A 25,533-nucleotide genomic window follows, 5' to 3' on the forward strand; every position below is an offset into this window, starting at 1 on the left:
CTAAATCCAGGCTCCAAGGGTCATAAAGGCTTCTCATAGTCAGTAGGCATTTTTGCCTGAGTCTGCAAATTCAGATGATACATTAGCTTCTCACCAACACAGCCTTGCAGTTGGTAATCCTTGGTGTGAGAATCGCACCTGAAATTCTTCGTGGTTTGTGAACGGCTCTTTGGTTATCCTGTTCTTTAGTAGTGGTCAGCCTCTTAAGTTTTGAACTATGATCCCCTGTTCTGAATTATACAGGCTTTTCCTGGAGTGTTTGTGTGTAGATGGGACTATTTCATGTAAGTCCTTAACACTTCAGGACTTGGTGAGGCACTGGAATGGGTTGCCCAGGGAGGTTGTGAGTGCTCCATCCTTGGCAGTGTTCAAGGCCAGGATGGATGAGGCCTTGGGTGACATGGTTTAGTGTGAGGTGTCCCTGCCCATGGCAGGGGGGGTTGGAACTAGATGATCTTAAGGTCTTTTCCAACCCTAACTGTTCTATGATTCTATGACTTGCTCCTTTTCTCCATCTCCAGATTAGTTCCATGGTTCCCCTTCCTGTGTCTCCAGAACAGTCATCATGTGAACACCTCCTCTAAAAAAAAAAAGTAAAACCTCACCGTGTTCTTCCTCCTTCTTTGAGAACAGCAATTCTAGAAATCTAGAAAACAAATATCTAACACAAGAAGTTGAAGTCTGTACTTTTGATACTTCCACAACAGTGTTCTTTCTCTGCTGATGATGCATTGTGGAGTAGCCATTACGTGGTAGCCAGTGTACAATAGAAAAATTAATACTAGGATAACAAAAAAGTTGTGAGTGTACATCAAATCGTGCTGCTGAGACAAAAATAAAAATTAACTGTGCTTATTTAATTATACATGTCTCTGCTTATATTAGACTGATGATCTTTTGAAAAGAATTTAAAAATTAGAGTTTAATTGATTAAAATTTTAGCAAGAGAAATAGGAGTAGGTATTCACGTAGTTTTAGGAGTTTTAAGGGCAGAGTTCACTGAATTTGACCTATTGGGCAGACTTACAAAGGGAAAGCTCAAGGGAGATCTTACTGCTGTTTACAGCTACTGCGTGGGAGAGAACTGGGCCAAACTCATCTCAGAGGTGTACAATGGAAAGATAAAAGGCAGAAGGGACAGACTGGGACAAGGAAGTTGCAACTTGGTAAAAAACCAAATCAAACCAACCAACCAACCAAAAGACCAACAAGCAAAAATCAAACAAAACCAAACAAACAACAAAAACACACACAAAAAACCCCAAACAACAAAAAACCCCAACACCAAACCCAAAATTACCACTAGGGTTTTCAAACACAGGAAGGAGTCCAGGGAGACTGAGATCTTTATCATTGGAGATGCTCAAAAATCAGCTAGACAAAGTCCCCAAACACCATGTTGTCACTAGACTGGCTTTGAACTGGAGGTTTGACTACATGACCTTTTTCTGAAGGTCTCTTCAAACCTATGTGATTCTGTGTTGCTGTGATTTAATGTTGGCTTTATGTATTCTAAATAAAACTTTAAAATAGACTCCAAAATCCTATAATACCTGTTGCACCAGTTGGTGTATCTTTCTCATTTCTTCTTTTAAAAAATATCAGTACATCCTGTTTATATAATCCTGTCAATTAGAAAACTGAGGTAGTCTCAGTCATACAATCTGTTATCCTTTCTGTCTGTAGTCTTTACTTTCGCTTTCTTTCCAGCTTGCAAATGAATTTCCTCCATGTTTTCTGTATTTTTCATGAACCGTTTTCTTGTCTTTTTATATTGATTTTGTTAAACCAACGCTGAGTGCATAAAGCAAAGTCCTAGTTTTGAATGGTCACAACTTTGAGAAATGTATAAAGGCAGTTGATGTCAGTCCCAAGAAGAGAAGCTGGCCTCTGAAGATGTTTTTGCCTCATGCTTGCTAGCCAGAATTATGGCAACTTTAGACTATTGTGTCCTGGAGAGCATGGTTGGATCATGAAGCAAGAGGAGATCACTAGTAATACTGAAGTAGTTCATGGCAGCCCCAGCTGGGGATCAGAATGTTGTTATTCTGGTTGTTTGCCAAGTACGTAACAAAAAGGTGGTCTTTGCCCCAAAGAGTGTACAGGTTATTCTATGCCCGATGGGCTGGAATCTGAACTTGTTTTTGTAGGAGGGATGCAGCTGTGAGATGAAGAAGTTTCATATTCTATTTTAAGCTAAATAAGCTGTCTTCATAACTGCCACCTATGTGTCTGTGATGGAACTGATTTGACTTCAAGATGGAGGGGAGAGATGCCAGATCAGAGAAAGGGAGCTTCTCAGTAATTTGCCGCCTTTTGCCTATGGTGTTTTCTTTATTTCCCTTGTGGATTTATGTTGGTGTACTTTGGAGATTATCAAGCTGAAAGTAGCGTTTATTCTGGATGGCTGATGGACTTATTCTTGCCACCAGTTTCCTTTCATGTAAAATCCTGTAGTGTGATGTACTGAGCATTCTATTATGAGGAGAAAACTGGTACGGAATTCAGTACCAATAGTGTTCTATTTTTGATCTTTTAGGCATCATGTGGGTGAGCTTCTGCAGTCAGGTATAACTCTTAGTGTTGTACTTTGGAATTGGTACTCATCTTCATTTCTGACATTTTTTTTCTTCTTGTGGAAGTGTGAAGCCATTGCTCGTTTTCCTTGACTCACTTGAATTCAATAGGCAATCTTGTCAATAAAAGTAAACAGATAACATAATTTCTGGGCCTGTTCAATGACTTGTGAGTTTCTGTTCTGCTAATAAGCATAGAGGAGAAGGAGGAGAATGGGGTTTATTTAAATGTTTGAACTCTAAATTGTTTAGATCTTTGTTAAATTGATCGCATGGTGGGCAAAAAGGGAGTTTTGTAAGAGATGATTTGATAATAATACTGGCATAGTTTACTACAGAGCCATATTGTAAGCCAGCATCAGTCATCCCCTCTTCATATCACAAACCTGCTGTGTAAAAACCATTAAAGGAAGAGCTTTGTTTTAAGCAAATTTATTGCAGTAGCAGATTCACTGATCTTTAGATATTGCCAGTAGATGTAGATACTGCCTTTTTTTTTGTGTGTGGTTTTTTTTTTTTTTATTATTATTTTTTTAAAAAACCTTCTTTTTACCTTTACTGCTCTTTAAAAGAAAAAAAGAGAAAGAAAGATGTGCTATACTACCACCGTGTTGCCCTTGGCAGGGTTTTTCATCTTGAAATGGCATATAATTGAATAAATGCTTCAGCTGTTTTTGCAGTTTTAAATCTTTTGCCATAAGTAGAAGTGGTATTTTGCTCAAGAATGTCATGTAATTGCAAACTTAAACTGTCGTCATTAAACATTATTTTGTTAAGATAGCATGATGTATATTTTTGGTTATGATGCTTTCCAACTGGCTTGTAAACAGCCATGTTTATATATTTTGTTTTACATAGCATGTGTTCATATGTATCGAGAGAGGATCGTGCCTTTGAGGTTTATTGTGTTATTTTGAGTTGGGACCATATCACTTTTTGACAGATGAAATGATCTGCAAAATAATTATGGTTGCACTGTTAGTTAAGCAAAAATAGTGGTTTTATTCTGCACCTGCTACTGCAATCCTGAAGCTGTCCTTTGTTTTACGTGTTCCTTGCAAGTTTCCAGACTAGAGTGGGATTATGCTGATCCCTTTTCTCACATGCAGGCATGAGATTTTAAAACGAGGAGAAAGTGTGGCAGGTCTTTGCGGTGGAGTATGCATGTTCACTTTTCTGGTTGGTCCTCCTGGTAACAATGTGCAGGGAGAGGCTCTGTGTGTCTGGGTGTTTTTACCTCATTCCCTTGTGGTTACTATGATTTCTGGTTTTTTTAAATGCCTTGAAGGAACAGTCAGGTAGTTCAGGCTCAGTCTTTAGTCTGCTTTTATTTAAAAAGAGAAAATGTTTTATAAACAAGCAACCAGACAAGACTCCCTCACTGTCAGATTTTATTGAAATGTTCTAAAACCTGCCCCAAACCTTTTTTCCCTGCCCACCAAGCAATGATACTATTCCTACTGATCTTGGTAAGATTGTTTTCAATGCAAATTGTTATAGGACAAATAGAGTGGGGTGTTTTCCTGAGTGGGCCAGGGAGATGAATGCACTTGAGGCCAGTTAGAATTTGTTTTCATAGTCCCAGGTAGAAAGGCATCCAGAGCAGAAATGCAGTGTGCCTGATGTGGGGAGCATCTCTGGTCTTGGTCTGTCTCTGGGAGCAGAGGGCTAGAGGCAACTAAAGCTCCTTCAAGAGGCTGCAGCTTCTGTTTCCCTGAACTGGGATCAGTGAAAGCCATATGTTTCAGGTTTGTTCCTGAACTGGTGACAATGGTGTAAACTAGTCTGAGTTGCAAGCCTGAGATGATGATGAGAATGTTCTTGCACAGACATCTGTTTTTAGTGTTGAGTCAATGCAAGGTAGGACAGATAAAACATTACCCAATTTGAAACAGTCTTTGAAAATGTGAACAAAATGTGAAACTAATTAATCCATTTTCATGTCCAAGCTGTACAACTGTCATGAAAACAGAACAAATTGTATTGTGGCAAAATGCATCAAATTATTAAAGTGATTTTGGTACAATGAGGATGAAGTCTTGTTTTTAAATTCAATGTGAGCTGCTAAAGTTCTTTTAGCAGTGTAATAAGCAGCACGTTAATTAACATTGTCAAGCTGTTTTGGGGTGTAACACTGCAAAAATACTGTTGTAAGTTAGGAATCGTTGTTACATGCAAATACCAAATTCATTAGTAAGTAATCCAGACAATTCTCAATGAGTCCAAATTCAAGTTTTGTACCTCAATGCAATTACTCTTTTTAATAAAATCTTCACTCTTAAGTTACTAGAAACTGGTACAGCATTAGCAGACAACTGTACAACTGTAGTTTAGTCTCAAATCCTGCAGAATTCAATTTAAACTTCTTAAAGAAGTAACACATAACTGCCCACCGCTTAAAGTTGTAATAAAAATCGCTTGTCCTTCTGTCCTTTTAACTTGTGTGCGTGCAGTCATCTAGCACGAGATGAGTGGTTGCACTTAATATTTGTTGTGTTATGAACCACAGGAAATCTGGGAAGGAACAAGCTTGTATGTTAATCTGACATTTGCTGCCAGGCATATAGGAAAGCATTTTTTGTGGAAGTTGGCTATTACAGTTATATGAGAACTCATAATCAAATTTAATGTTCAGAAGAGATTGTTGCCTGCCATCATCAGCAGTGGCTGACACCACTGCTTGTTGTATACCATAAATCCTTCAAGGCTTCTATCGTTTCAGCAAGAGGTGTCCAATGTATATTCACACAGTCTTGAAATGCTGGGCTTGTTTTTAGCTTAGAAGCAAGTATTTTCTTTCCAGCATGAAGAGGTACAAGGGGGAAGTGATTCATTTAAACCATTCAACCCCAAGTTTATTGCACTAAGAGCTTTAGCTTCTGGGCTGTGCTTGTTGGTTGGCTTTTAGAAATCAGGGCTGCTTGTATGTAATGAGCAGACACATGCCTAACAAGAAGGCACCTGGGAGAAAATTCTCATACGGATATACGTACTCCAACAGCTTTTCCAGCCTCCTTTCTGCAAGATCTGAAATTAGAGACAAGGAATACAAACAGTATAACCTTTATAAAAAGCATAAGTTTTGGTAAGCTGAACCTTTTGTTGCCAACCTACTTCAGAGAGACCAGGCAGATATCAAAAGGCAGAATGCAATCTTGACTTTGCTTGGCTGGACTTGGGAGAAGGAGGGAAGGGGAGCAGGCTCTCAGCAACTGACTTCCAAACTCACACACTTAAATCCTGGCTTCTAGACAAGCCACTGGTGACCAGCACCTCTGAAAGGTATCACCATACCTTGCTGTATGAAGTGATTTGAAACCAAATTGTTGAAGTACTTAGGAACCACACTGATCTTGTGCATCAAGCAATATATCCTTTTTGAGCCTTTCTTAAGCACATAATATTTTCAGGAAGGGCAAACAAGGTTTGAACCTGTGTAGGTTCAGTGAACGCTTAACTGATTGAAGTCTTTGCCAGTTAGAGTTCTGCTTTTATAAAGTCTTATTTCACAATCATGTTGCTTCTGTAATCACCTGATGCTTAAGTAAGTGTTAAGCATATGGCTATTTATCTGTGTGGCGGAGGTTACTTACTTAGCTCAGGAGTTCATTGAAACCATCCGTGACTCCTGTTGTGCTACAGCTTTTCCCAGTAGTGGGAATAGCTGATTATTGTCCATTTGGGGAATGCTCTGTTTGCTCAGCATTGCTTATATCATTCCAGGAAGTGTCTCAAGCCTCTTTTTAACTCTATGATTTATATCTGTATTTATAAGATTATAATAGGTGCTAGCTTGTCAGACTTGGAGAATGATCTTCCAGAGCCAAGTAGCTATTAGGAATAGAGTCAGGCTGAAAAAGCAAGGATAATTGTCTGTAAACTCATACCTGAACATGAACACAAAATTTGAGGGCATTGCTCGGAGCAGCACTTAACAGCAGCGCTGGCTCATTTTGCTGAAGGCTTGTTGACCAAACCAAAACCAACTGCATTCAGATTTTGAGAAAACTTTCTTCTCCCTGTTGTTTTAAAGCAAACATTTACAAACATGGTGATCAGTTTAGCCAAATAAGAATCTACTCTGGTTTATTAGGTCTGAAGCCTTTAAAGTTAGCATGTGTAATTACCCCCTACACATGTCTGTCTTTGTAGTAACTTTGATTTGTTCAAGTGGTATTACTGGGGAAGGAGAAGTATTTTATCTTGCAAAGTGGTACTACTGTTTATGTATAAAACCTAGCAAGGTTCTTTATGTTTCTGTTTTAAAATCTTCCAAAGGGCTGTCAGTGAAAGTATTTGTTTGCCTCTGTGTTGTCTTAACAATTGTGTGGCACCTTCAGTTTAAAGTTACGTCATCGTAGTTAAACATTTTCTCAGTCTGTACGTTCTTTTGCTTTATTCATTTATTGGCGGTTTTCTGCCAAAAATAGGCTTTTCTATTTGCAGTTTGAAGGAGGAATTTTGAAGGTCATCTTTCTTCTCTTGGGAAACCAGCAAGTGCACCTCTTCAGGCATCTGCTGCTGATGGGGGTTTGATGATATCTGGCCGGATAGTCAGAGGAGACGGGTCAGAGCACATTGCAGACCTGTTTGGCAGGAATGTTCATGACCACCTGTACCCCGCTGGTTTTTAATTTTTATTCCAGTGGTTTTGTATCATTCTAGACTGAGTAGACGTATTACAGTTATTGCACTTGTAAAATGAGCAGTGCAGTCATGATAAGTTTTTCCATGTACTAAAGTAAAGTTAGCATACAATATCAAAAAGAAACTTCAGTAAATTTCAGCTAAATTGGAAAGAGAGAATTTAGACTGGGGGAAGGAAGGGAAGTCCTATTTTGTTACTTTAAGTGGTCAGTTATGTAGACGCCATTAGTTTGTGGATTCAGCACGCAGTGTCCCATGTCGCTAACGAAAATCTGTGCAGAGCATTCTAGTGCAAAAGGTGAGGATGCGAAATCATTTCTTCGAAGTAGAAACTTCAGTATTTCTAAGTAAATAATCCTGAAAGGAAACATTTTTCATCCCATCTACAGAAAATACATAAGATCTGTCATGGATTTATATGTTATACATCGAGAAAAATCTATTTAATGAGCTTAAATTAGTACACACGTAAATAATATTTAAAAAATACACACTTAAAATACACACATTCAAAAGTATTTCTCAAAGTTCTCAAATCAGTGGTTTGGCTTTAATCCACAAAGTATTATTATTGTTGTTGTTATGATGGTGGTGGTATTTAAAGTTTCTAAATTCTGATTTCTCTCAGTACTTAAATCATAGAAGGTTAATTAAAGCAGTTCTTTATTTTGCGATTGCTTGCGAATATTAACCTCACAAAGCCTGCATTAAATCAGTGAACTGATAGAATTGCATTTGCTTTATAAAATAACTCTGCAAGAGCAAAGACAAAGCCATTTATAGTTCAGTGCCATTAATTGCTTGGCATTTAGATATTAGTGTAGGAGTCTATTAATTAACTTGATAGTAAAACTATTGGAATGCAGGCTGATAAAAACTATTTTGTTTTAGGATATTAGTGATTATAACAATTGTTGCTCTTCTTACCACTCTCCTTATTACTTGATGATTTTTTTTTTTTTTTTTACTGTTACTGTGAGAGCAAAATTAATATCCCAGAAATAATTTTATCTGTACTTTTGAAATTTAGCAGTAAATTAAATGGAATAATGAGTTTATCAAAGGATACCTGGCCATGTAATAGTTATTTACTTAATGAATGACCATCAGATTAATGAATCATAGACAAAGTTGAATATAAATGCATAAATCCTATTGTAAGAAAATTTTTAAAATGCAAATGTATAGTACTATGAATTAAGTGATGAAGTTGTAAAGTCTGTACTAATAAATCTGAGTAGTAGGTGGGTTTTGTTTTCTGGGTTTTTTTTTAGTTCTGTATGAGCAGTATATAATCTCAATTTTAGTGGTCTTGTAAATTACACCTCATGGCCAGTTGCAATACAGCAGTACTCTCTTATGGCCTTTAAATTAACACACATTATTTTCCTCAGAGGCAGGAAAAATAAGTTTGATAATATTTCTTGGCATTAAATTTACCACTGTGTTTTTCTTTGGCTGCCCATGTTTTCTTTAATAATTGAAGATTTTCAGTGTACATATATTTAGCTTTATTTTCAGTATTTTGAATTGAGATTTTGTTGTTGAGACAATGTATTATCTGAATATAGGTCAGCATATATTTTATATGTATTCATTACCCTTTCCAGTATTTCTCTTTTACTGCATTTCTTTCTTACTGTAGTAGGATTCAGAATAGGTTTTGGAGCATGCAGCTGAAACCTCACAGGGTGTTTTAGTTGTTGCAATCAAACATGGAAAACAAAGAGTGAAATACCAAATCAAATTAAATACGATACCACTTAAAAAACACGTTTACCTTTACCTGTTGACAAAACTACTTGGTGCTTTTGTTGCATGAGAGAGAACAACTGTTGTTCTTGGTAAGTTGTCCCTCAATAAATCAAGCTCCGCAAGAGCACAGCCTTTTTTCATGTCTTCCTTGTGCTTCTCCCTGATATCCAGTACGGGTGCTTGGCAGTCTTCCACATGCATGGTTTTAGGTAGAAAATGAAATAACTAGCTGTATGTGTTTTGGTTTTGGGTGTCTGCCTGCAAAATTCATAAAGATTGTGCTCTTCCACCGTCACAAAAAAAGTGAGGTTTATTGTTGCTTCATTACCTAGCAACCCCTTACCAACTTTTAATGAAAGTCATTGGGTTTTCATTGCTATATTAAAGGGTAGTCAGTGACCTGGTCTCAGGGTTTTAAGTTTTCATCACTTATTTCACTTGTTCTCCACCCTCCTCCCACCACTCCCGGTACCAGCCCAGTTGGGAATACTTTCTTTTGACAAAAAAACCCCAACAACCAACCCAGAACTGTTTGTGGTGATGGTGATGAAGACTTTTTCTGCCTCAAAGATTAAAGGAATCATTTGCCACAGTTGGTTTAAATTCTTTATTGTGCAGTCCATTGAATTGCTTTTGCTGGTTAGCACTTCCTTCTGCAAATTACTGTTCTGTTCTGGAAATTATTGTTCTCTTTCCATTTTTTGGACAAAGGTATTTTTCTGTGTGGTGGCTGCATTTAAAGATTGCTGCACAGATACTGTCTTCACAGACCGCAGAGCAAGAGAGCACGTTAATGCAGCTAATTCTCTGTCTCCAGGAGCCCCTAATGTAACATGTGAACCCTCTCATGTACTGAAAAATTAGGTTAACCAAAACAGTAGAGACCAGCTGAGAAGGCCGCCTTTACCAAAATTGTTAGAGATTTCTTTATATCTGAGCCTCAATTCCTTCTCCTGAGATTATGCTGTTGATAAAATAGTAGGTAAGCGTCATGTCAGTAGTGTCAATAAAAATGTCATTTCCACCTCTGTGGTGGAGTATTGGGGAATAAGTTAACAGGGTTCACTGGTCTGTGATATAAATGTTTTCTGTAACATAGCATAGCTTTGTATTTGGGGAGGGGAGGGGGAAGAAAGAGGGAACAGACCCCCAGAACAAACCTCACCATTTTGGCTTGGGTTTTTGTGTTGGTTTACTTTTTTAATGTGACCTCAGTGATGTTTTGGGTGTTGCTTGCAACCTTTCCTCACAGATCTGTGGATTTTTGTGAGCCTTTAGATGATGTCCTGGCTTTTACCTTGAAGCACAGTTACAGACGTGCCCCTAAGAAAACACTGAAGAAATGTTTCCCAGTCTCAAGTGAGGAAGTCTCATCCTTGGGTACCTAGCTCGATTAGCCTAGAGGTAGCAGCTGCTCTCAGTACAGCTTTTCTCTTTATTCTGTAAGCTGGCTTCAGGCTTTCAGCTCTGCTGTAAGCTGCGGGCAGTGCGCTGACCTCGTTTCTGCCAGCGAGCCGTATGCTTGGGAGAGCTTCCGCGGCGGCAGCAGGCAGTCTGGGGCAGGCTGCTGCCCTCGGGGGCCGCAGAGCCCCCAGCTCCCCTACTGCAGCAGCTGAGCTGAAAGAAATGGCAGGTTTTAAATCCTGCCCTTCTCCTGTGCCTGGTTGGGTTTAGCCATTTCTTCGGGGTGCAGAGCTGTTCCTCAGCCCAGCTTCACGTCACGGGTTGGCTGAAGAGGTGCGTTCCTCACAGAGTTTTAGGAAGGACTAGTGTGGCAGGGCGGGACGCTGGATGGCACAGAATCTGTAAGTCATCACATTAACACAGTAATCTGTCCCAGGTGACTGTAGAGAGTAGGACCTGTGAAAACTGTTAGGGCTCTTTTTCTCTTTTTCTTTCTTTCTTTCTGTATAGCTTTGTCAGTGAAAGGATGAGCAGGGAGAGGAAGGAGTGGGTGTAGAAAATGAAAGCGTGGTTGGACTGCCTGGCCTTCTAGGGATTTTTAGGAAAAGTCCAAAAAGCTCTTATAAACATGGGAAGATTCATGGAAATAAAAAGCTTGTTTTATCCCTCATTTCCAAGTTCTGTTTCTCAGATTACCTCTCCAGGTTCTCTCTCATCTCTTCATTCACACTGGAACTTTACATCTGTAGAACAAAGAAACTACCTTTTTTGCCTGTAAATGAAGAACCGACAGCTGTTTATCAGGCTGTGCAATGTGCAACAATCACATTTTAATACAAACATCAAACTGGCCTATTTTTTTTTTTTGATGTGGCATGTCACAAGCATGAGAGAAGAAAACTAGAAGAAATGTCTTGTTTCTGATTAAATCCACTATTGAGATGCTCTGTGATCCATGGAATGCAATAGCGGTGGAAAGAGAATAGCAAGATAAGGGTTTCCGAGAACGAGTTCATCTTGGAGCTTTTCCTGCATCACTTGCTTAACGTGGCTCCTGGAGGCCATATAGATGAGACACCATGTGAAAAGGGGCTGGAGTGTTTAGGAAGAGAGACCCTTCTGTCTAGTTATTTGGCTCAGATTACGTGATATGTGACTAGAAGCTACGCTGTCCAAACAAACAATGTTCTTCCTGTAATATGGGGGGGGGCTTTTTTTGACCCTCACTGCATTTAAAATACTTTCAGTGTATTCTGCAGGGCAAAACCTTCCGTAGTATGAGTTTCTAATAACTTTGTGAGAGTCTTGATGGACACAGCCTCAATAAAGTATTTGCTTACCTAAGTTAACTATCTTTAGCATCAACTGCTGCCTGCTATGCAAAGTATATTTTTTCTTCCCCCTCTGGTGTCTTAAGACATAATTTAATGTCAGTCTGTGAAACTCTGGATCCTGATGGGAGAAAATGGTGTTCCCGTTGTTAGAGTTTTTGTTTTGTTTTGTTTTTAATTGGTTTGAAGAAAGAGATCCAGGAAACAGTAAGTTTTATAATGAAATTGTAGGTATCTTGGAAAAGAAGTTACGAATAGCACTGAAGCAGACGATGAGATGTCTTACTGACAATGACTGGTTTACACCTGAGGCATCTAAACTGACAGGTTTTCTCCAAATTTCTCAAGGTACACAGGATTTTTCTCTGAGGAGTTACGTATGATTTCTCTATGATGAATTTCCTCCTTTTGGAAAGAGAAAGGACTACTTTGCTTTGCTGTTTCTCTGCAGCACTAGATGCCCTTTAGAACATGTAACAAAGATGGAGACTGAAATGACTTGGTAAGGCAAAGTATCATCCTTGGTTTTGAGGGCACAGTCATGCTGTGGCTTGACTGTGGGAAAATGATAACCACATTGAAAGAAGAGCAGTCACTGCTTGCCAGTCCCACTGAAGAAACAGTCAACTAATAGCATCAGCACATGGAGGTAGATGCCAGCCTGTTGCTTGCTGTACCTCGGGACAGCTGCTTTCCTTATCTCCTTTCAGGTTTCATGGTGGTGTAAGGGGTTGGCTTGAAATGATTCACATATTCTGGTTGTGAGCAGGGTTTATTCACTTCACGTAAACACAGACTAGCATGGTTAAGAGGATTACCAGACTGCACTGGTAATCCACCTCCAGTGGTTAGCACTCTCTTCTTATATTGTTGGCATAATAGGTGCTGGGACCTACAAAACAATTTTTTCCTGTAGTCACCTGTTCCCTCTGCGCAGCAAGAGTCTTGCTTTGTGCACAGAGCTCTTCAGCTGCAAGATACCAGCTTCCTTTTCTTCAGGACTTTAGGGGTTTTATTTGTTTTGGCTTTTTCAACTTCTGATTCGTAACATTAGAGACACATTTATATGTATTTCTTTTCTTGACCCAGGATCTTCTGCAGGAGTCCATCTGCATCCTGCACGACCTCTGCAGACCATCTGCCCAGGATTCAAGCAAACCTCTCTGCTCTTTTGTCCTTAGTGGATCATTCCCTACAGGGCTGCATTCTGTTGGCTGCTTGCATGAGACTCAGTGTTGCCTGTGCCCCTGGGCATAACATTTTTTCTGAGTGCAGCCTTACCTACAATAGTCTTCTAACAGGTTGGCTGTCCTTTGTTGTCAGTTTTGTGCTGACAGTATACAACTGGGGAGATAACGTGTTAGATGTTACGATTGGGCTAGAAGCTGGCTGTGTAGCGACATGTCACCATCTTGGTAAGGTTTTGTTGTTGTTACAGGATTTTTTTACATTATTTTTTCATTGCAGCTTTTTACTACAGAAGGTAAAAAGAGGGGAAACGTGTTGATATCGATGTGTCTACACAGAATAAACAGATACTTGGTTAACTGGTAACAAGGAGTGTCCTATAGCTCTTAACATACCACTTGCTTTCTTTCTGTTCCACAGTATCCTTTCAGAGATGAGTAAAATAATCTTGTATTGTAGGGCTGTGTGCTCTTCTTGGCTGCTGCACTGGGTCCTGACTTCCATTCTCAAGTGGTCTGGGGGGAAAAAAATTAACATTTGCTTTCAATTTTGCTGTTGTCACGTTGCTGTAGAATTCACTGTTCTCACACTTGAAGTCTTCTAAGGATCAACCAAGTGAATCAAGAACATGAGCTAAAATAGTTTTTAATGAGTTTTTCAAATTGAAGTCTAGTGTATTATTTACCTTCTATTTAATCATCATGGTACATATCTTCCTGGGTGGTCATGTTATCCCTCTGAAATTTGCTGCAGCAGAAGTGGATGAAGCCTGGATGATATTTCTCATCCAGCCCTTCTTTAAATGTGGTTTTCCTCCAAACACTAATGCTTTCACTATGCTTTCATTTTCCATTGAAAATAATTTAAACTATTTAATAGTTAGATCTTATCTTTTTCGGCAGAACTAATAACAAATGTGCATTTCATCTATGTGGTTTCAAGCATTATCAGCACTATATTTATTCAGGTTTGCAGAGAACATGTAAATGTGGACAGGCTCACTTGTTTGAAACTGGGTCCAGCTAGAGAATGAAAGCATGACACTAATTAGCATTGTACACCAAAAGGGAAAATGTTATCCATCTGTAGCCTACCCCAAAGTGGTTGCAATGCAGTTGACTTGGGCTGCAGTTTGGTGGCTGGTGAAGCCAGGCTTGTGGCTGGCTGCCACCAAAGGAGGGAGGTTTCCTTCCTCTCTGTGCTCACCCAAACTTTCCAGAGGCCAACTCTGCTCAGTAATAAAGCTGGGGGAAAAGGGGTTACTGTTCTTCCAGTTTTAAGTTGCAGCATTTCAAAAAGTGGGCTAATAAAGGCCACTATAGAAACTAAGGTGGGGTGTGTCCAACTATATGACTTGTGGGAGGCGGGAGCAAGGAGCCTTTGACTTTCTTGCAGGCTGGTACATCTTCTTACTTGATCACTGTAAACCTCTGTGGTAGTGAAATCTCACAGCAGAATTAGAGACTAAAAGTTGATGAGTACAGTAACAGGGAATAAGAGGGAAGAATATACCCAGTTTCCTTCTTCACTCCTCAGGCTACACAATTCTCAAGCTCCATATACTGCAATTTGCACAGCAAGCTAAAGATGTATATGAAACAGGGGTGGAGAAATAGTGTTGGCTCTATGGATGATAAGCAATTGGTGGTTATTATTGCCCAATTCAAATATGGATTGATTTCTGAACAGCTTATGCAATACATAGGTTTTAGGCTGTTTATATGTAGGCATAGTTTTTTCTTTTTTCTTTTGTCTACCTTCTTTCACAGCATAAATGTTTCTTGCAAAGCCTCAGAAGTCTGAACTTCAGCTATTTTGAGTACATGTTTATGGCTTGCTGATTATTTGTCCCTGTGCCTTTTCTAAAAATCTGATGGGGGAAACCCTGATTTTAGTTATTTTACAACTTTGTTGACAGTTTGTGCTATAACAGCTATGATATGATTGGGTTTGTGCCAAGTTGGGAAGTTCTGAGTGGAAACTTGTAGCCGCCTGTTTATAAAAGGCTTGGATTTCTCTCTTACACACATGCTCTTCTTCTGTGAGGGGAAGGATTCTCAGTGATTCATAAAAATTCATAAGCTTTGCTTTGAAAGCTGATGACATTTGATGGATGAAATATTGGGAATCAAAAGAAAATAATCAAGGATCCTGGGAGAAAATTGAGCCACAGTATCAGTGGGGGACTTCTCAGCCATGACTGTAGTACAACACGTGGGAACATGTTTCTCTTCCCCTTATGTTCCCTCTGTTCAGCCCTCAATAAATCCATTCCTAGAGGCTAGAAAGAAAAATGACCTTTCAAACCTGAAAGTGAGAATTGCCAATTCCGTGCATTTCTTCAGTGACAGACAATTTACCCTAATACTTCTGTCCTTATTTCTTATTTATCAAAATCTGTTGTATCTATTCTGTAATAGGCTGTATGTTGAGAGAATTTCCTAGTGCAGAACTGAAGAAAGGCAGTGGGGATTTTCTCTCCTGTGTTTTTCAGTGAAAATTATACTAAGCACTGTTTTGGTTACAAAGCCAACCTCTTAGTGAAATATGCTATTATTTAATCATCATTATGTTTAATATATAAATGGACTGTTTTTATTGGACAATGCATATGTATAAACACATAAAATTATACACACAGCCCCATGCATATTTCATCTGGGAGATTCCCATGCCTGCAACTCACTGAGAGCAAACTGACTCTTTACTTCTCAAGAGCCGCCTTCCAAGTTTCCACTGATCCAAGTAGCTTAAATGGCTTTATGGAGAATATAAGGAGGAGTATGTGTCCCTGGCAGGGGGGGTGGAACTAAATGATCTTTAAGATCCCTTCCATCTATGGTTCATAAGTGTACAATTCTATGTGATCTCGGTCCCATTTGGAGTGCACAGGTATCAGCACCATAACAAACACGGATGTCTGCAGTGCTTGTTTCCAGACCTCATCTAGAATTGAGAAAATGGATTTGATTATTCCACATCAGAGGAAAGGACTATGGAGATGGTGCATTAAAAAAGACAAAGGGTATCATGACTGGGATTTTTAGTGTGCTCTTCACTGTGTGGAGAAACATTTCATAGATGGTCTTCAAATACCCAGGTAAAAGTAAATTCCATTCAACACGCAGTATTTCTCATGAGGAAGTGTGCTGTCTCTTCCCTCTCATGCTCCAGCCCCCCTGGTAATTTCAGTAGGAAGTAAGTGTGGGGAAAAACCATGCTTGGTACTTTGTAAGGAATTAATGGCTCTTGATTTTTCACAATATGAAACACGTTTTGCTTCCCAGCAAAATCTTGTCATGTCTTGTTCCTAAGGAAAAAGGAACAATTGCCTTTATAAAATGACGTCTCCTAAATTGAATATGCCATTTATCCTTTTTCACCACTTTAGGTGTTTCTGAACGTTCTGTTGTTGTTTGAACAAGTGGTTCTTGTTTGGGGTATTTTTGTAAGAACTGGGAAGAAGTGAGCAGAGTGCTGAGCTGGAAGTTGCAGTCTGGGGCTGCTGGGTTTATTACAGATGCCTGCGCAGTGACAGCCCCAAGCGTGCGCGTGTGTGTGCGCGTGTGCGTGCGCGTTTTGGAATAAAAAAGAAAATAGAGGTTTGCTCATTTGTTTGCCTATTGTGAAGCTGTCCTGCACCTTTCTACTCCTTTGTACTGGGGTGAAGGCTGCTGAATGGGGGCCTTGTTCCATTTGTTGATTTTAAACCTCACTGTTAATCCACAGGAACCTGCTGGTGTGCGCAGCAGGAGAGCTGTGTGACAAGTGGAAATCTGGGCGGGGGGGAGCGCGGGGGGTCACAGGGGATAATAATCATTCAGCCATCAGCCTTTGTCACCCTTAAGCCTAATTGTTACCCTCTGCTGGTAACCACATTGAAATGCTGGCCTTTTAAGTGTTTCTTGATTTTACTTGGCACAGGCTTAGGGATAGGATCGTTTATTGCTGGGTTTACATCTATCAGGTTTGCTAGGGTTTGTTTTATTAACCGTGTTGAATTTTCTACATCCCTTAAAATAATTCAGGAGAGTCCAAAGAGGTGGAAGGGGCTGGATGGAAACAGTACGGTTGTTAAACAAATTTCCCTCTGTCAGGAGCCGGGATAAAAGGAGAGACAGAAAGCTTTCCTGCTCTGCAAGCCAGCTCCCTCACGGAGTCTGTGCAGGAGCAGTAAGTGTCGGTCTGGATGCTGAGCTGCCTGAACAGCCCTTGGTAAAGCAGAACAAGGCAACATTCAGGCTGTGGTGGGGTGGGCAGGGTTTGCTTCCCATGCCCTGTCTTTGCACCAGGAAAGCGTGTGTTCCTTCAGCTGCACATCAAAACTGAAGGTGTGGGGGTGGCCGAAGCACACCGAACTGGGAGTAAACTTGGGAGGGGGAGAAGAGAATTAAACCGTTTAAAAACAATAGAGAAAAACCTTTTAAGGTGAGATATCTTTTCTAGCAGTCAGGAACGGGTTCTTCAACTTTCCCTGCCAGTTACACATGCTGAAGTCAGTATTGTGTTTTCTGTTGTTTTCCTTGAAAAAGTTAGTGCAGAAGCTGCTGTAGTAGTTAAAATGAAGCCTGAATCTAAGGCTTTGCAATGGGCAAGTATGAAGTAAGCTTGTGTTGTGGGTTGTGGGATAGCAAAGGGGAGGTTGTTTAGTTGCTCTCCCTGCCCCTGTGGTGGGTATTGTGTTAGGCCATTAGCTATGACTGCTTGGGCTTCTTGCTATAGGGAGAGAGGTAAGTCACCTTACCACAAAGCTGGTGTTGGCTTTAGATCTACACTTTCCTTCTAATCTGTCAGATGCAGCATGCCTCCAGCAGAAGCAGGAACTGCGTTGTATGCTACAACCTGATAGCTAGTGTTTGAAAGTTGTGTCAGTAGTAGTGATGATAAATCTAGGGTTGTTGCAGGAGTCTGATTACGTAGCATGATTACAATCTTATTTTCAAGGCTGGTCTTCCACCTGGCTCAGTACTTCCATCAAAACGCGTGAGAATATGTCTCAGCAGGATGAATGCATTGACCACCTAGTGCTTGCTACTCTTACAGTAAAAGGAGGTAATTTATTTAGCAGGCTTGGTTTTGTGTGTTTCCCCATCTTCCAGTGATGGTTCCATGCTTGTCAGCATGTTTCTCGGCTCCCTGCATTTCTTTACAAACAGTGTAGGTCGTAGTGGTATCTGTGAGGGCTTGATAATTCCATCAGAACTGTTTAATAAAAACTTCTGATCAAAAAAAAAATACAACCCATCAGCATTCAGCTGTTGTATTTTCACCCTTCTGTGATGTGGATTTAATTGTAATTACTGAGTCAGGTTAATAATTCTGTTAACAACTGTTGTTTCAGGACATGTCTCAGGAAGGCTATGGAACCAGATCTCAACCCCCTATGGCCCCAGGAAAGCCTAACCATGAAGACTTGAATCTAATCCAGCAAGAAAGACCATCAAGCTTACCAGTAAGAAACTAATGCTTGTTTCAGTGTTTTAAACTTAAAGCAGTTTACGTAGCACTTCACTGCATCTAGGATGAGCAGATGATAAATACTGAAAGAAGAAATATTGAACAAGGTTGATCAAAAACTGTTTTTAAACATATGATGAGAATAGACAGCTTGTGTATGAGTGGACCTTGCTTAGGCTTCTTATGGTTCAAAATAGCACTATTTATGCACATGCATGTTTTGTGCTTGTGCACATATGTATTTGCATAGAGGAAATGGATTGACTTTTTTAGCTCTAGGAATTCTGTACTTGCACAAAACAATCTGTTGAGGAAGAGACTTTTTTCTGTGCCCTTTTCAAGGATTTCAGTAGATTCTGGTTTAGAATACTGCCGCCAGGAGTTACTTGCTCCAAACCCTGAGCATCAGTAATGAGTTTGACATGTTAATTCTGCTGCTGTCCATTACTACAGTAATAGTAAGTGTAGAAGTGATATTTGGGCTAGGTTGATCTTTTGGTTAGCAGACTATTTTGGACTAACATTTCTTAGGTTTTCTGAGCTCTGTGCATTGTGCTGTGGGGAAAACAGCACAAATTAATATACTTTGCTACTTGCATTTCTGAGTATCTTATTTCACTGTAATGGAGAAAGTACTCCTTATCCTTGTGTCTGTGTGCCCTTCGTGGTTTGGGGATTTTCTTGTTTGTTGGTAGTAATCCAGCATGAATTTAAACCAACTGGAATATGTTCAGTTTGAATGGTGAAAACTTTTTATAAACTGTATGACCGCTGGCTTAGAATAATGTGTCATAGTCATACAGAATACTTTCTGCAGTCTATTATGTATGTATTCATCTGCAGCTAGAAGAGAGATCTCTATGAAGAGTTTACCTTACTAAGACACTAACAGATCTGGTAGTAAGTAATGTCGTTTACCTCTGGCACATACAATGATTGTCAGTCACTAAATATAGGGCAGTAAACATCTGCACAGCATTTTAAAGTTATTTCTTTGACATGTAGGAGAGTACTTGTGCCACAAGTTCTTTATATGACGTTTGAGACATGCATGTTGCAGGAGAAGCTATGGAGACTGGTGTAAGAAGAGATACCCGTTTGCTTTGAACCTTGTATTGATTCCAGAGTCTTTCAGGAAACCTTTTTTAAAAATACTAATTTCTCTGAACAGGTCTCAAAAACGTATGTTGGCAGTTACCTTAAAAATAGTAGCTACTGTGGACATTGAACTGTTTTGGCATAGCTACGTACTTTAAAAAGCAGTGGCATTAAAAGGGACGTTTTACCTCCCCCAGTTTTTCATGAGCAGTGTTCATGAGGGTAGGGAGAAGTGAAGTTATTTATCAATTAATGTTCTGCTAATTTGCCTGTGGTTTTCTTAAACAATTGTCCTACTTTTAATCCATGCTCTGTCCTACCTCCATCATCATGATATCTAAGCAGAGAGTATTGGGTATTATCTGTGTCTCTGAGTGTTTGGTATATTTAGTAGCTCATTATTATTATAGGAATGAGTAAGCTGGTAGTATTAACAGTGAATGTTAACTATTTTGGCCACACATCTTAAACTCCAAGTTAGTCCCAAATGCTATTATTGAGACATCTCATTACGGAAAAGCTTTGATACGTAATCAGAAAGCCCTTCGTGTACACAAAACCCGTGCTGTTTGGATATGGAAGGAAATGGGAGGTATTAACCATTTTGTGTTTTGTTTTGGGTTTGGGTGTGTTGTTTGGTTGGATTTTTGTTTGTTTTTCAAATTGAAAAACAACTGCAATCCTTCATATGTGGCAATAAGACTTTTTTTGATAGTGTGATCAAACTTGCCATCATCTTACATCCAAGGAAAATGTCTTAGAAATTAAGCAATCCATATATTCAAAGTACGGTGAAACAAGGTAGATGCTTTAATATAGCTCTGAGGTATGGATGGCTTGACCGTATGAAAATGGTGATTTTTTTTCTCTGGAGCAAGAGAGTTCAGATTTGAACTGCTACAAAAACCTGTGATCACTATCCCTTGTTTAGTATTCCTAATTATAGTGTCATTTTGGGATACTAAATATGGCTTCTTAAGTTTGTTTTCAAGGTAATGCTGTTCTTCAGGCTAGTAGTCAGTAAGTCGTCTTTGTATAGTGAACTTTGAAATGATAGTGGTGTTATGCTTTTAATAAAATCTAGTTATGTTTTGTTTCATGGTATTCTGGTATTTATACAATATGCCTGTTATCTTTTTATTTCTTAAGGGCATTGTGTAAAATCACAGCAGCTACATAGCAAGCTTACATGAGTGTCTAAAAACAACAAAAGAGATGTAATACTAAATGGTGAATGGTGTTCTCTGATGTGGCTTTGAAAAGAGTTTTCCTTTGATGGATTTGAAGAAGAGCTGGCCACTTTCTGCAGCACTGAATGCTGGCTTGTGTCATCCTTTGGGGGACTTTTTTCAGCAGGTTTGTGTCACAGTAAGTGCAGCTGAACAGCTCAACAGTTGTTCCGTTTCCTTCACACATTGTATATAGAAGTCCTGGCATGAATGTTCCCATAAAGTTCAAAGCGGACAAATTTGTAATGTGGGCTGGTAACAAATGGCTACAAACAAAATATGGCTTTATTAGCTACTTCTAATGGCCTGTCAGATTCTATACAATGCTTGCTTTCCTTCTCCTAACTGCTCTGATATCTGGAGGGTTTGACCTGTGGGTCTCTGACCATGTGGAGTCACTGAGAGCCCAAATGAAAAGTTGCACAGAATAGTGCTCCGAGCACTTTTGTTGGGGTCACAATTAGAAGGAAATCTCAAGCTTTTGAGAAAACATGGGAGTTAGGTACTCTGTGAGGAAAGGAAGTCATAAACAGAAACTGTTCCCTATTAGAGTGGAGGAATAAAGGGGGGAGAGGCCTGAATGAAATTGTCTGGAGAACAGCTACTACAGAATATATTTATTGAGACTTAAGGGATAATAGCAAAATACACATTTCTGCTATTGTGAGAAAGCTAGAGCACACTTACAGGCAAAAGTTTCCAAATGATGTATCTGCAGATTTGTTGTTGCAGTAAAGGAGCTTGTGTCAGCAGTAGGCTGTGTGTGTCTGTGAAGACTAATCCTTTATTTTGTCTTTAATGAGTAATTTTGTAAATGTTGGATTTTTGTTCACGTTGGATTGTGTTGATAGAATGAAGAGCACAAAACATAATTTAATTTTTTTTTATTGGCATGAGTGTGAAAGTCATTTTAGATAGGCAGTGGTGGTTTTGCTGTTACTTTCTTTTAATAAGGTATTTTTTTTTTGTCCACTATCAGATGTGCTTGTTGTCAAATGGCCTACCTGAGGTGGCCATGCTTTTGAAACACAGGTTTCTGCTAATTTTTTGTGTTGCAACCTACAGGTAAAGTTCTGTGGCTGCCTGAGCTGTTGTAAGCCAGGGCAGTTGCAGTCCTGCTGTATGCCCCACAGCATGCCAGCTGTGCCCTCCCATGTCCTCCACTATCATTCCTGGGAGCAGCCGGTGCATTTGACTTGGGGAGTTGAACCAGCTGACAAATAGCCACTCTCTTTATTTCTGGCTTAGTTTTTGACTGAATCGTCATGTAATTGCATGGGTGCCACTGGTACCTCAGACAAGGAGATGGGAATCAGAATATGTGAAGGGAAAGGAGACAGTGGGGACTGCAGCAGCTTTGATTTTAGCCACATTCTGAAAGACTGTATGATCTTCCTGGAAGGGTTTAAGATGCTGTCATCCTGTCAGCTGAGACACGATGGCATGGCAGATCCCAGTGTTCACAGCTGGGCCCTGCAACAGTCACAAAGCCACAAACAGAAGCAAGATACTTCACTTCTTTTTGTAAGGTAAGTTTTCTGCCAGTTTACATCCCTGAGCTGTTTAATTCAGTCAGTGAGTGCAAGCCCAGAGGCATAAACATGCACAGCTGGAGGCCACTGGGGAGTTGGGCTTGTAGCAGCCCTCAGCTGCATCAATGTAAACTGTAGGGATATTGTGGCCTTAGTCTTATAACTTAACTCAGGTTCATCTTGTGTTTACTGGAGGTCATGCAGTGGACGGGGGAACGTGGTTTCTGGAGTTGAGGAAGTTGGTGCTTTACCTGGTCACTCAGAATTCTGAGTTCATGTATTAATTCTGTGGTATCACTTGTTCACTGGGTCATCTCATGAAGACAGAGCAGGTTCTATGGAAAACAAAACAGTAGCCAACAGTGGACGTAGAATGCCACTTGTATCTTGTGCCATGCCGTGACTTGAGAAGTTTGGTTGTGGTTCTGCAATGTCTATAGTTGTATGAACTTCAGTGTCAGGCAGTTCTCAAATACTGCATATTGTTGCTTGGACGGAGAAACTTTTTAAGTTGCCAGTTGCCTTGTTTCATTATGCTTAGTCCTGTGGAAAACAGTACATCTGCAATCCCTGCCTGATTTTATTAACTGCTTCACAGTTCTGTTTTACCTCATTTTAATGAGCCTCTAAAGGATGTTTCGAGTGCTTCACACTCATTCCTCTGGTTGACACACCTTTTTCATTGTAGAAAGAGGGTACTAAATTAGATTTCAGAGGATCTCTGTTGAGAACTACTAGTGAACTAAATGCAAGATGAGGTATAGTTGTCTCACAGAACAACATCCTTTCAGATGCATCTTGATAGGCGCAGGCTGTAAGGAAAATACATAGGGTGATTGGGAATCCACATTCCCTGTTTCACTTCTAAAACATGAATTAGCTTGGAAAGTCATCTTGAGCAACAGCACTCCCTGAACAAATGCCTTTAATGGCTGAAGTCTTAATAGAACAGGAAAACAGCTTCCAGCAGTATTTGAGAAACTGTGGTTGACAGTTAACAGGAGATACCTCTTTTCTTAGCAGGTAAACTGCTGGAATGAGGGACTCTGGTGACATTTATACAGAGCTTAGTTCAGTAAGCCCTAATCATGATCAGGGTTGTGGTCAGTACCAGAGTGTAAATATTAATCACCACTGTCACCCCTCTGGTAAGGGGTAAGGTAAGAAAAAAAAAACCAAAAAGCTTGATCTAAACTTAAGTGATATTTTAAAATCCAGAATATTATTTCTGATTTGACGGGGAAAAAAAATATCTGTAAATGGATTCTTGGTAACTCTTGGGAGGCAAATGCAGTTGCCAGTTGACAGATGCATGCGTAGTACATGACAGCAATTCTGTCCTGTAGTTATTTGTTTCTGTTCATGTCTCTGTTGAAAATAACTGTGAGTATGTTAAACCATGAACAAGAAGGAAATGCGAGTATGTAATACTTGTGAATTAAATTTTCCGTCATTTTTACATCAAGTAGGATAAGACTGGTGTGCCTCTTTCCCACTTTCTTTTTTCTGCAGTGTTGTAAAATAACTGAATGATCTTGTTTTCCTTTGTTTGGGTCAAGAAATTTTAGCTGAAAATTGTTACTCTGTGAAAGAAGATTATTGACTCAACAAGCCTTCAATTTTCAGTGAATAACACTCCCACCATCTAGCTTCAGGAACATGTGGTGCATGCATTCTATTTTAAAGTACAGACTGTAATTTAAAACTGAGGCAGTTTGATGCCCCACTGAACTTTGTTTAAGCCTGGAATAAAAGGAAAAAAGCTTCAAGTTGCAAAGAAGTGACTAAGCTTTCTCAAAGGCTTTTCTTAGCCATTATGCACAAAGTTGGGAAAAGTTGCTATTTTTCCAAGTAATTTTAATTCTAGAACAAATGCATTGGCTAGTTTGGGGTTGGGGGTTTGGTGGTTGGTGGGTTTTTTTGTTTGTTTTGTTTTGTGTTTTTCTTTTTTCCTTATTGCCATTCTATGTGATACGCCTTTTGCTAGAACAAGTTTCCTACAATGCATATGTATAGGGGTACCAAGTACATGTATTTCAGTTTGTTTCTGAGGTGCAGAACATGCTCTGTTGTTGGTGTCGGTGGATATGCAAATTGTGTGTATGGGCTTCCATTTGTGTCTTGGTGTCCATTAGAATAGTGGGTCAAATCCAGTGTGACTCACTGCAGCGCCACTGACATCGATTTTACCAGGGGGACGCACTTAACACTTTGTGTGTTGTTGAAAATCTCAGCCTGCATGCTCATGCGTGTTTTACATCTGGCTTCAGTGAAGCCAGGATTTCATGTGGTGATCAAACTTGATTCATTGTCTGAGAGTCAACTTGTACATTCAGTTTAAGTCCTGTTCCTGGAGAAAAGTACAGTTAAAGTAATGCAGAGCAGCCATGGGCATATGTTGTCCATGTAGTATTAAACTGAAATATTGAAACCAAAACTGTTGATTCTTCAATTAATTATTCTTACTATTAAAATTAAAATGTGTAATGTGAAGAGAAGGTCCTGTTGTTATTCATTTCTGTTTTGTGCTTTACAGGATTACATGGTTTTGCTTGATAGATTGATCACATTTATTTAAAAAACAGTGCTAGGTGATTATTGAAGTATAAAAACTACTTTCACTAAGTACTATAAAAAAGGTGTTTGGCTATTCCATCGCCTTATGTTTTCAAAATTCTTCACAATGTTTACAATAGCCCTGTAATAACCAGACTACTAATACAGGATCTAAGAAAATTTACAAATGAAAAAAAGAATACTTAGTCTGGTCTGTACATGAAACTTACATGGAAAACGTGCTAAGGGATTATAGATCCCAGTAGTGGTTAAAGTTGCAAAAACTTGTATTTAAATGGGCCAATGTTGTCCTAAGTGGAATATTAAAGTATTAGTAGTTTTTTTCCTTTTGAAGCCACGAGGAGTTGCACTAACGTACTTTATAAATCCAAATACAAGGACAATATTGGTGTTGATTCAAGAATTAAAGAAAACTAGATTTAATTTGGGTGGTTGAAGAATTTTTATTCCACCCCCATTGTTCCTCCCCCCCCCCCCCCCCCCCCCCCCCGCCCCGAGGCTCCGCCTCCATAGGTGGGGCAACTAACCTGGCTTGTGATAGCCCCTGAACTGCCAAAGCTTGCAGCCTGAAGTGAGGGAAAGCTGAAAGCCTCCAAGGTTACTTCAATATGCAAGGCCATAAACTGTGGTAGCATGGGTGCCTCTGCATGCATGGCTCAGATGTATCTGCTGCAGGGGCAGTAATTGCACTAGCTGTCCCTTCAGTCAGCCTAAATTTCCAAGTCAGTGCTTTTCAGTT

General features: G+C 39.6%; 1 protein-coding gene across 2 annotated transcripts in view; it reads left to right on the top strand.

Moving 5' to 3' along the window:
• The window catches only part of ARID1B (AT-rich interaction domain 1B), a gene marked incomplete at its 5' end in the record, with an annotated part of 335,015 nt that overhangs the window by 84,476 nt on the left and 225,006 nt on the right, over window positions 1-25,533 (top strand). For both annotated transcript variants that reach the window (XM_080616793.1, XM_080616794.1), the window contains one exon: window positions 18,243-18,353. In XM_080616793.1, the coding sequence (XP_080472919.1) occupies window positions 18,243-18,353 (111 nt within the window). The remainder of the gene's footprint in view (window positions 1-18,242; window positions 18,354-25,533) is intronic.

The sequence above is a fragment of the Psittacula echo genome, assembly GCF_963264785.1.
Source record: "Psittacula echo genome assembly, chromosome: 4".
NCBI classification, from domain to species: domain Eukaryota; kingdom Metazoa; phylum Chordata; class Aves; order Psittaciformes; family Psittacidae; genus Psittacula; species Psittacula echo.